The sequence below is a fragment of the Patella vulgata genome, chromosome 6 (assembly GCF_932274485.2).
Source record: "Patella vulgata chromosome 6, xgPatVulg1.2, whole genome shotgun sequence".
Taxonomy (NCBI): Eukaryota; Metazoa; Mollusca; class Gastropoda; family Patellidae; genus Patella; species Patella vulgata.
In genome coordinates, this window is record NC_065884.2 from 49654246 (window position 1) to 49666389 (window position 12144).

At 35.3% G+C, this 12144-nt stretch overlaps 1 protein-coding gene across 1 annotated transcript in view; it reads left to right on the forward strand.

Annotated features, from left to right (window-relative positions):
* The first annotated feature begins 7184 nt into the window (after positions 1-7184).
* Positions 7185-12144, forward strand: part of LOC126823820 (ETS-related transcription factor Elf-1) — a 32298-nt gene continuing 27338 nt past the window's right edge. The window contains exons 1-2 of the mRNA XM_050552837.2: positions 7185-7199; positions 11311-11350. Coding sequence (XP_050408794.1) covers positions 11312-11350 — 39 coding nt within the window. The 5' untranslated portion in view covers positions 7185-7199; position 11311. The remainder of the gene's footprint in view (positions 7200-11310; positions 11351-12144) is intronic.

Consider the following 12144-nt stretch of genomic DNA (forward strand, 5'->3'; position numbering starts at 1 on the left):
GCGAATTAAATTTTCCTACTTGTTCATGTTTATTCATTTACATCTAAGACCCACAGAAACGATTTTCTTTCCATGGAATATGAAGACTATAGTCTACAATATGTTTGACATTTGTTTTGGCATGGCTCATAAAACCTCAAAAAGCTGCTGTATTGTTTGCAAGACCTTTTTACAATCATGATGGATAATATCTATTATCGTAATAACAGTAGAAGTATTTTGGAATTGGCGAGATCTCAGAGATTTTGTGATCTACACAATAAAACCCACGAAGTAAGCCTTATACATCAATCTGCGGTTGTTCAAAATTAATATCTTGGCGCGGAACTCTTCCGTTTGTATGACCTCGACCTATCCAAGTTAACAATAACTAAACTGTGTCAACATCCTATCATTACATGTTCTGCACGTATCTAAAATATCATCAATTCAATTCTCGCCATCTTGGTTTGCACCGGATGCCATTTTATATCCAACCATTTGATAAAACAATATATATTCTATATGCACACGCATACCAATGATATCAATTCAAATTTATTCACTTACAAAATATTTTTCCGAATTTGATTTCCTTCATGCGTTTGTCTTTTAAATTTTAAGTTATTTTCCAAATCATTAAAGGGCTGAGCTATGAATATACAGGGTGCCCCCCCCCCCCAAACACACACACACACAAACAAAACAACAGAACCCATAAAATTTGTATTAAATTCTACAAAGTTTCTGTTATGTTGGTGACTTTGCTGGTCAAAAGTATTATATTTTCTAACTCTATAATTAGTTTTCATTGGATTAAAACGGGGAGAGGTCGTGTGCGGGAAAACACATAAAAATCTTCACTATTTTCTAAGAAAACAACCAGACACATAAGTATTTACAAGAATTGCGCTTTCGCATTCATATCATGTTTGTTATGCAACCTCTGTGACTAGTCAAAGGGAGATAACAAATTCTTTATATGGAGGCAGACCACCATTAATTTCCCCATTGACTTCAATGTTAATTCTGGCCTCTTTGCCCACCTCCAACTTTTCCCCAAATTTTCGTTGGGCTGAATGCTTTTCACTACAGACAGAGGAACAAATGGTCATGTCTTTGCACTAAAATTTGTATGAGGTTGACCACCAAAATTTTGAGATACACAAACTTGAAGAAGCATACTAAAAACATGTAACTAGTTGCCGTACATATCGACGTAGCTAACCTGATAACCCTCTTATCCTTCCGCCTCAAAATCATGAATATTTACCAAAACCTGACAGAAAATGTTAATTCAAACCCTCTTCGTCCATTCTAGACCAAAAAATCAACAAAAATGGGCATGCAAAAGGGGAGAAAAGAGAGAGAGAGAATTGCTATAAATAGACGAACTACAATTCGTTTAATGGTGGTCTGCCTCCTATATTATCTTTAGATTGACTTTTAATTTCCACTGTTAAAATTAACGATATAAACTAAGGAAGACCAAACAGCTCTTTATTCAGTGTTCTTAGTCCTTATTTCGTAATTCATCGTCCTTAATTCTTATTTTTTCATTTGTTGTCATATTTCGACATTTGTATACTAAAATTAACATTTGTATCTTAAAATCAATATTTTGTTTTACAAATCAGACATTTTTCATATCAGATTTGTAAAATATATTTTAATTGTATTTCAATATAAAGATAAAATTTACTTTAGAAAACCAAAATTTATCCTACATTTACATTTCATCAGAGAAATACAACGAAAAACAAATCTAGAACAACAAATTTCTAAATACAAATCTCCAAAAACAAATCTTGCAAAACATTTCTTCAATAACATTTCTCCCAAAACATTTGGGGGGGTTGGATGGCTGAATGGTTAGCGTGCACGCGCTGTATCATAAAGTCTGTCATTGAGTCGACTGGCGTGGTTTCGAATCCCTAGTTTGTGTCGAGTGGACGTTAAACCCTATTTCTCTCTCTCTCTCTCCCAAAACATTTCTCGAAATCCATCGACCCGGAATATTATGACGACATGAGCGGAAATCAACCTTGCATACAATAAATCACCATACAATAAAGGAGAATCGAGCAAGCATATTATACCATAAGAAAAATCGCTCGATGACCGCGACTCTAGCGAAACCACGTGCGTCGTATGGTTAATCGGACCGGGTCTTCGAGAAAGAAAATAAATTGAAAGTAGTCTATTTTCAGGAATTAGGTTTTGTCTGATAGCGACATATTTCTTTGCTCAAACGAAGGGATGGGTGTTTTATCTCTTCTAAATCATGTAATCATGAATGTGCCAGGAATAAGTAATATATTGAAAGAGGGATAAAGAAATGAATACTTTCCGCTCATGCAATATACGATAACCCGTATTTTTACTTTTAAATACCTCCCCTCGCTCCCACACTAACTTTATAGTATCTAGCGTCACCCAACAGCCCCCCGCCCCACACTCATACATTAACTGTAATACCCCTTTCATGCTATGTAAATTTAAATGTGCCAGAATATAATTTACATTTCTGAAAAAGCAAATGAAACTTCTTTTCAGTGGTATTCAGTGTGATACCTGGAATGTCGTAGTATGACCCTATTTTGACATTTAAGACCCCACCCACCCCCTCCCAGTCAATTAATAGAGTCTAATAGCGTATACAACTTTTCAAGTTATTTTCTGGCACATTTCTATTTACATACCTTGAAAAAAGATCGAAGTTACACGGTACCAAACGTTATTAAGTGGAGGGAGGGGAAGGGATATTTAAAGTAAAAAAAACGATCTTAATAAGAAATACAGCTGGAAAGTATGTTTATTGTTTGCTACAAAATGTAAATTATTTTCTTGCACATTTGTATTTACATACCTTGAAAAAAGAAAAAAAATAACACAAAATACAAGATATCGGGATGATGCATACCAATAAAAAGGCCCGAATACATTTTCAAAATTGTAAAATATTTTCTGACATATTGATATTTACGTACCTTGTTAAAGCAGATAAAATTTGGATCGTCTGAGCTCTATTTAGTGAAGGGAGTTTGTAATTTAAAAGTCAAAATACGCGTCTTAATACGAAATTCCAATTATCGTATAATGCTTCACCAGAAAGTATTTGTCTATCGTTCTTTGAATATACGAGTATTAGCTATTTTACTGGCACATTCATGATTACATGATTCAGAAGAGATAAAGCCCTCTTTTGTTTGTCCAAAGAAATATGTCGCTATCACACAAAACCCAATTTCTGAAAATAGACTACTTTCAATTTATTTTATATTTTATTTAATGCTAGATCAGATTAACCAATATATATATATAGAGAGAGAGAGAGAGAGACATAGCACGCACGCGATTTCACTAAAGTCGCGGTCATCGAGCGATTTTTCTTATTGTATATATAGTTTGTTCGATTCTCCTTTGTTGTATGGTGCCTTATTGTATGCAGGTTGATTTCTGCTTATGTCGTCATGATGTTCCGGTTCGATGAATTTCACGAAATGTTTTTGGAGAAATGTTATTGAAGAAATGTTTTTGCAGAAATGTTTTGCAAGATTTGTATTTGTAAATTTGTATTTAGAAATTTGTTGTTCGGGATTTGTTTTTCGTTGTATGTCTATGATGAAATGTAAATGTAGATTATTTTTTTTATTTACTAAAATAAATTCTATCTTTATATTAAAATAAAATTAAATTAAACAAAAATACATTTTATAAATCTGATATGACAAATATCTGATTTGTAAAACAAATATTGATTTTTAGATACAAATGTTAATTTTAGTGTACACATGTCGAAATACGACAACAAATAAGAATTAAGGACTATGAATTAAGAACTAAGAATTAAGAACACTGAATAAAGAGCTGTTTGGTCTTCCATAAATAAACGCGTTAGGTGCCGACTATGAACACCCGATAACATTTAAGTGTTAAGACTTCTGCCTTACCTTTTGCTGTACGTGTTTCGTCTTTGGCACTTGCGACGGAGATTTTGCTCTGGGTGTGCATAACATCAACAATTTTCGACAATGATAAATAGCATCGAAAACGTATGAGGCTCTACTTTAATGAGAATTCTGTGGGGTTATTGGAGTTGCGGCCCTTGGCGAACGTTTATACTGATTTGGCAGCTAAAACCCAGGAGAAGAATCCTCGCTAAAAGAAAGACCTCAAGCAAGAGTCATGATTCCTGGGAAAAACTGCTACTTTTCATAAAGTTCAATTTAAACTATCCTCCCATGCTAGGGTACAATGTAAACTTCAAAACGTATACTTTTACCTTGAAACCGGAAGGACGTTCCTAACTTGGTGGGTCTGTGTGGCCCTAGGAATAAAATAAAATAATGAATTAATCTACAAATAATTAATGAATTTTATGTGAAAATAAAATACTGGTTTAATCTATAGATAATTGAGAATAGGTACGAGAAACAGTACGGATCTTTCGAAAACGCCATGTTTTTTGTTTTGTTTTGTTTTTTTGTTTTTTTGGGGTTTTTTTTTGTTGTTGTTTTTTTTTAATTGGATCATTTAATAACATGATTACACAGATGTTAAATTACTAACTCTCATTGAAAGCCACAACTGGAATTTAAGACAAGAGATTACTATACTGAGGACAAGCATACTTTTAGATACATATGGTCAGAGTTCTATGGAATACACTGGTATTCCATGGAACTGTCACCCGTGTGTTACCAGTGCAATTACTAGTCATTGAAACAATATACTTTTAGGGGGTTTTTTTTATTACAATAATGCACACAGGAATTGAATAATTCATGGAATATAATTCAGATATTATAAATGAAATGGGGTTTAACGTCCTACTGTTCTTGCTCCTATACTGGGCTAATGAAGACGGGCATACGCCATACAGTGTGCTATGAGGGACATTTTGGCTGGGCAGAGGCACTATCGCCTACTCTTATATCGAATTTCAACTGCCAGGGTATCTTTTTCGTGCATTCCCATATATACACGGGACCTCGGTTTTTTCGTCTCATCCGAAGGACTAGACAACTGTCCTTGTCAGGCCCTCCGTTCTGCACCACTGACAAGGGGAAACCACGTCGGAAAATCTGGATGAACTTTCTCGGCCAATGCAGGGATAATTCAGATATTATAGCCATGACTTGAACTCAATAGAACTCCATTATATTGGGTTATTTCCCTTTTATAGCTATGCCAGTATGGTCTTGCCAAACCTCCAGCATTTTTCGGAGTGAAATGAAATGGGGTTTAACGTCCTCTACTGATTATATGTCACCAGGATATGCTAACAGGATGTTTTAAGAATCTACCTGGATTCTGTGTGACATTTGAATTATATTTTTTTAATTTTATGCTAGACAGGATGTTTTAATAATTTACCTGGATTCTGCGTGACTTGTAAAATTATAATGTTTCAATTTAATGCCAACATGATGTTTGAATAATTTTACCTGAATTCTGTGTGAGGTTTAAATATGTAAATAAAGGTATTCTTCTTTCTATAAGACTGAGAAGGAGGCTCGGTGCCTTTATATTCTCACGTAGTTTGGGGGACATTTTTTAGTTTTAATCTTACGTCGTCTTTTTCAAACATGTTCTGCCGCGTGGTCGGAGAGGACAGAGACCCCACCCCGCCCCCACATTCCAGGGTCTAGGTTTATCGGTCAACATCCCCCAGTCCCTCCCTGCCATAAACGAACTACCAACTAAAGATATAGTTTATAATACACCTTGTGCGGTCATAGATTAAATTCTTTTACAGATTAATCTTTATCTAAATGTTTAACGGGAAGTCTTCCTTGTTATTTTATCGATAAACTTACACAATATCTTTATTTCTATTTACACTACCGTATAGGGGGATCACGTGGCTAAGTGGGTAAGACGCTGGCTCGCTAGCCTGGAGGTCGGGTGTTCGATCCCTGCATTGGCCGAGAAAGTTCATCCAGATTTTCCGGCGTGTCTAGTCCTTCGGATGGGACGAAAAACCGAGGTCCCGTGTACATATTGGCACGTAAAAGATCCCTTGGCAGTTGGAATTCGATATAAGAGTAGGCTGTAGCGCCGCTGCCCGGGCAAAATTTCCCTCATAGCACACTGTATGGCGCATGCCCGTCTTCATTAGCCCAGTTTAGGAGCAAAACAGTAGGACGTTAAACCCCATTTCATTTCATTTCACACTACCGTATAGGATAAAATCTAACTACAGCTTTAAGAAGTTTTATTTTCACATGGGTTGACTTCACCCCTCATAATTTAGCCAATATTATTTTCTTTTGGCAATAAAAGAAAACATATAACTATTAAAGAAGTACAATTAGATCTCGTGACAAGTTCACCAACAATGAATATATCAAAGTTGCAGCCAAATAAATATATCTGTTTTAAATTGGATTGGGTATAGAAAACTGTCATGTTAAAGTACGAAACTTCATAAACAAAGTTTTTCATTGTAGACAACACGTCGGTAGTCAATTAATTATATTACATGTGAAATATGAACAACTATAGAGATATATTGCATTACGCATCCTCGTAACTAATACTACTCTTAGAATAGATTTAACACTGTACTGTGGTGTCTGTCATGGAATCAAGTGGCGTGGTTTCCATTCCCAGCTTGTACGTGACAAAGTGTAAGATCGTCTGTCCAACAACATGAGTTTTCTCTGCGTCCTGCACTTTACTACCACTATTGAAATCTTCGAGGCTTAAGGGAATTATTGAAATAATATTGACCTTATGTTAGTCCCAAATTGCCCATACTTGTGTGTGTGTGTGTGTGTCTCTCTCTCTCTCTCTTCCATAAGTAAATGCGTGGGAAAACGCTAAACTTTTACGGCAGTCACGCTTCACATAATATGTGGGTATATAATGTGTATAGAACTCCATAGTGCGCCCCGACTTACTAATAGACTAAAACGTCTTTCACGGGTATTCCCCTAAACTTTCAGAAGTAAAGTTATTTTTTATTTATAAAACGACAATGACATAGTTGTTTACTTCAGTAAGTAAAGGTATCAGGAAATTCTTCCTTAAATTCCCAAATAATTTACATATAGCCTACTGTTGTGTATGAACTTATGAAGTATAAAAAAGAAACCTAAAACGAGCTATCATAGTTGTTTATTGCCTCATAGCATGGGGATTGTTCTAAACCGACGGAATCGTTATCAATTTTCTGATTGTTCATATGGAATTAACACAGCAGTTTCTCAAAGGTAAGACTCGGTTTTGTATTTACTGTAGCACCCCCTTACGTCAATATTATGTTGTCATTTTAAGGCAAGTAAATTTCTATGAATTCTATCGGAATAAAATGTTGAATTGTGTTGATTAGCTGTTTTAATTTGATCAATAAATAAATAAATAAAATTTCAGGGTTGGGGTGGTAGACATAATGCTCTTCCGAAATATGAACATGTACCCATTTCACAAGTTTAGATATATTATACCCACTTCGCCAAATTTTAACGTATACCCACTTCACAAAGTTAATGGACAATTATTAATGAAATCGATACTTTTGTTTTCTACCAAAATAAAAAATGTTTTATCCATGAAGATGTAGACGTTAGTAGAGAGTTGGTCCCATAAAATTATTAAATCGTCTCTGACGCATGGCTCGTTATGGTCGAATCTTTTAGCAAATGTGATTCCTTAAATATTAAGAAGGTTTTCTTACTATATTTCCTTCATAAAGCTGTCGAAGACAGTTGAGATTAAATGCGTTACTTGGTTTTTGCCGTGATTGTTCAAGGAAAGTGCTCATATCTAGATCAAATTAAACCTAAAGGACAAGGCGAGCCTACCACTGCACTGGAGTGTGAAATTGACAGAAACGGAATAGGTACGATTAAAATCGATTAATTTGTATACTGCTCGCACTGAAATGAATGTCTTAATGTATGTAGGATCTTAAACTTTCGGGAGCCAGAGGCTGACTCTTCTCATTGGTGCAGGACGAAGGGCCGGACAAGGACAGAGGTGCTGTGTACACATTGGAGTGCACGTAAAAAGATACCTTCGCAGTAGGAATTCTATATGAGAGTAGGCCGTAGCGCCACCGTCCGGACAAAATTTCCCTCATACTTCACTGTATGGTGTATGCCCGCCTTCATTAGCTCCGTCGGAGCAAGACGTTAAACCTCATTTCATTTTATTTAAGTCTTAGACTCTATTTTTTACCTTTATTCTGGCATATTAATGCTTTAAGTTTGATGTGAAAAGATTCAATGACCCCCCCCCCCTCACCACCACCCCCACAAGTAAGCAATGCCCCTTTAAGCTCACAAACCGATCAAGATACAGACATGAGATGGGGTCTAACATCTTACTTTTCTGCACTGACTGGGCGGATGAAGACGGGCATAGGTCTTACAGTGAACTATAAAGGAATATTTCCCGGAGAGCGACTCCTCGGCCTATTCTTATATCAAATATCAACTCTCGTGGGTTCTTTTACGTGCAAGCCAATGTCTATACACGGAACCTCGCTGTCCCTTGCCAGGCTCTTCGTCCTGCACTGCTGACAAGTGGGAAACAAGCCAGGAATTCCCGATGAACATTCAAAACATTGAGTCACCGTGGCTCCTTAAATCATAAACGAAAGTAAAAAGATAATTTGCCAAAAATGATTTTTTATAGAAGAAATATCGCCATATTTCAGGTTTTTCTTTATATACAGTTTTGCTGGAATGATATTTGTAAATTTTAAACAAAATGTGAGCTAGGCCTAGGACTTAATTATGAGGATCTGACATTTGATTTGAATGACATTAATTTTAAACTTTAACTAATAACAATTTATGGACATTCTGAAATGCACTTTAATAGTGCACATCAAGAAACATTTCCACCAAACCCTCTTCTTCGTTCACATCAATAGTTATTAACAAAACGATCTTGCCAAATAAATGAAAAGTGGTAAAAGGTGTCCCAGACATATTACATACACCGTCGCTTACACATCGCCAGGTCTTTCGTACACATTGGCGTGCACGTAAAAGATCCTTTGGCAGTTGAAATTCGATACAAGAGTAGGCCGTAGCGCCGCTGTCCGGGTAAAACGAAAGTAAAAAGATAATTTGCCAAAAAATGATTTTTTTATAGAAGAAATATCGCCATATTTCAGGTTTTTCTTTATATACAGTTTTGCTGGAATGATATTTGTAAATTTTAAACAAAATGTGAGCTAGGCCTAGGACTTAATTATGAGGATCTGACATTTGATTTAAATGACATTAATTTTAAACTTTAACTAATAACAATTTATGGACATTCTGAAATGCACTTTAATAGTGCACATCAAGAAACATTTCCACCAAACCCTCATCTTCATTCACATCAATAGTTATTAACAAAACGATGAAAAGTGGTAAAAGGTGTCCCAGACAGATTACACACACCGTCTCTTACACATCGCCAGGTCTTTCGTACACATTGGCGTGCACGTAAAAGATCCTTTGGCAGTTGAAATTCGATACAAGAGTAGGCCGTAGCGCCGCTGTCCGGGTAAAATTTCCCTCATGACATGGCGTATGTACGTCTTCATAGCACATTTGGAGCAGAATAGTAGGACGTTAAACTTCGTTTCATTACATTTTATTTACACAATACCAGCCCCTACTGCGGTTAATGTCTGGTTTGTAATTGAGTGAAACTTTTATTAGTTATAAAATTGAAAAATGTTCGAATATGAATATATCCTTAGAATATAAATCCGGCTTGCAATGATTATGAAGTCGTTTAAGCAAATGAACATATCCTATTAAGATTTATAATTCAAACTCGATGGGCAACTTAACAAGCGGGTTTCCTTTATCTTCAAGTTGTGTGATATCCTGTCGGAAGGAGGCATTCTCAATATGAGAGACACTAACTGACTTGCCAGGGCATCATAGGTAGGTTATGCATTCCAATTAAAGTTGTATTACCCCTTGATAATATATGAATTGAATCTTTAGAGCGTTTCAGCACAACAAATATTACAGATAGAACATTAGAACACAGAACAATTATGTATATTTTAGAGGGATTCCTTGCACAACTATTAGATATAGAACATTAGAATACAAAACAATTAAGTGTATTTTAGAGGGATTTTGTGCACAACTACATGTATTAGATATAAAACATTAGAATACAAAACAATTATTAAGTATATTTTAGAGGGATTCCGTACACAACTATTAGAGATAAAACATATTTTAGAGGGATTCCGTACACAACTATTAGAGATAAAACATTAGAACACAAAACAATTAAATACATTTTAGAGGGATTCAGCGCACCAGCCATTATAGATAGAACGGAATGAGTAAGGTTTTTCATTTTGGGAATCTTTTTTGGGAATTTCTACTCTGTAAATATTTAAATTTTGGGATCGTCCTATTTAATCGCATTGGCCTAATGAATACGAGCTTACACCATACAGTGTGCTATGAAGGAAATTTTTCCCAGACAGAGGCGCCACGGCTACTCTTATTTTGGATTCCAACTATCAAGAGTTCCATTACGTGCACGTCAATGTTTAGATGGGACCTCGGATTTTCGTTCCATCTTGCACCACTGACATAGGGAAACCACGCCGGAAAATCACAAGGAGCGAATCGCTATAATAGTTTGAAAATAAATAAAGAAAAAATTCAGTCTAATTACTTTATTATGGTCTAAGTTATAAGTGTTGGAAGTTTTGATCAGAATAACGTAGTTTCGATTTTCATTGCTACAATTGTTAGTAATTTTACAATCATAAATAAGGTCAGGATTGTCCATTTTTAAATTAGTAAAATTCGAATGTATTTCAATCCATTAACAATCGCAGCGATCCGATGATCTAAAGGGTTTATTATGGGCTTGTCGCGTGAATAAATGTTTAAATAATAATTTATATAACGTTTGTGGCCAAAAGATAGTCCTGTAATAGACAGATTTGGTTTTTTCATAAGTCTTACATAATGTATCTTTAATGTTAACCTAGCTTTAACCATGTAGATATACACAAGTCTGTTATCACTATTATAAAGATGATCAACGGGATGATAGTGTGACATATCTAAGAACAGGATATGTGTAAGAGGCTATACAGCTTTAATGTATTTGCATTGTCATAATTAACCTTCTCACCAGAAGTAAAATTAATATCACTTGGCTATAGAGTCGGATATACTTTCCAAAGTTATGGTAAGGAAGAATTTTCAGAGAATATCAAGAAATTAGTTTCGATTATATTTTGATACATAACAAATCTAAATATCTAAGTCTAATTATTCTATACTATCATTTCTTCGTTTTCTGAATTGTACACGAGGTTTCGTATTTGTTTTTCAGGATGAATATAACTAACTCCGATCTGATGGATATGTATGGGGTAAGTGACTTAATATTTGTTGTAAAAGCCCCTATTTGTCAGAATTGACTTAAAATACAGAATTTATAAAACCTATATGCACACAAGTACTTTTGTTGACATTTGTATTACAATTTTCAACTTAATTGGTTCTCACTTACATACTGACATTTGATGGCTATTGTTTATTGATTTCACTCCACAATCCAATGGCACATAGACAAATAAAATAATACCAATTTTCAAATGTGCTTAATTATTAATAATAGGGTTTATATTATATTATATGTGAACGACCTAACTAGCTGTGCTGTTAACGGTCTATTTCTAAGAAGGCAAAATCTTAAAATCGAATATAACCTAAAGTCAGTAGTTAAATTTAAATTGGCTAAACCTTTAATATATTTTAATTGTCGGTTTCATTGTGGATTTATACCTTGATCTTAGTTGCAAATTGGGAGCCTCTGTCGTTGGCTCACAAACGTGAAGGCCGGTGTTTGATCCTGGGGGTCATTTATGTATTTTCCGGCGTGGTTCCCTCTTGTAGAATAGATAGTCTGGGTAGGAACAACATATAGTCGTTAGGATGGTTCGAAAACCGAGGTCCCGTGTACACCTTGACACCATTGACAGTTGAAATTCGAAATAAGGGTATAGGCCGTAGCACCGCTGTCCGAGCAAAATTTCGCCGTTTGCACACTACATAGCGTATGCCCGTCTTCATTAGCACAGTCGGTACAGAACAGCAGGACGTTAAACCCCATTTCATTTCGTTGAATATTGTACATCTATAGATAAAGCAAACGCTGAGGTAT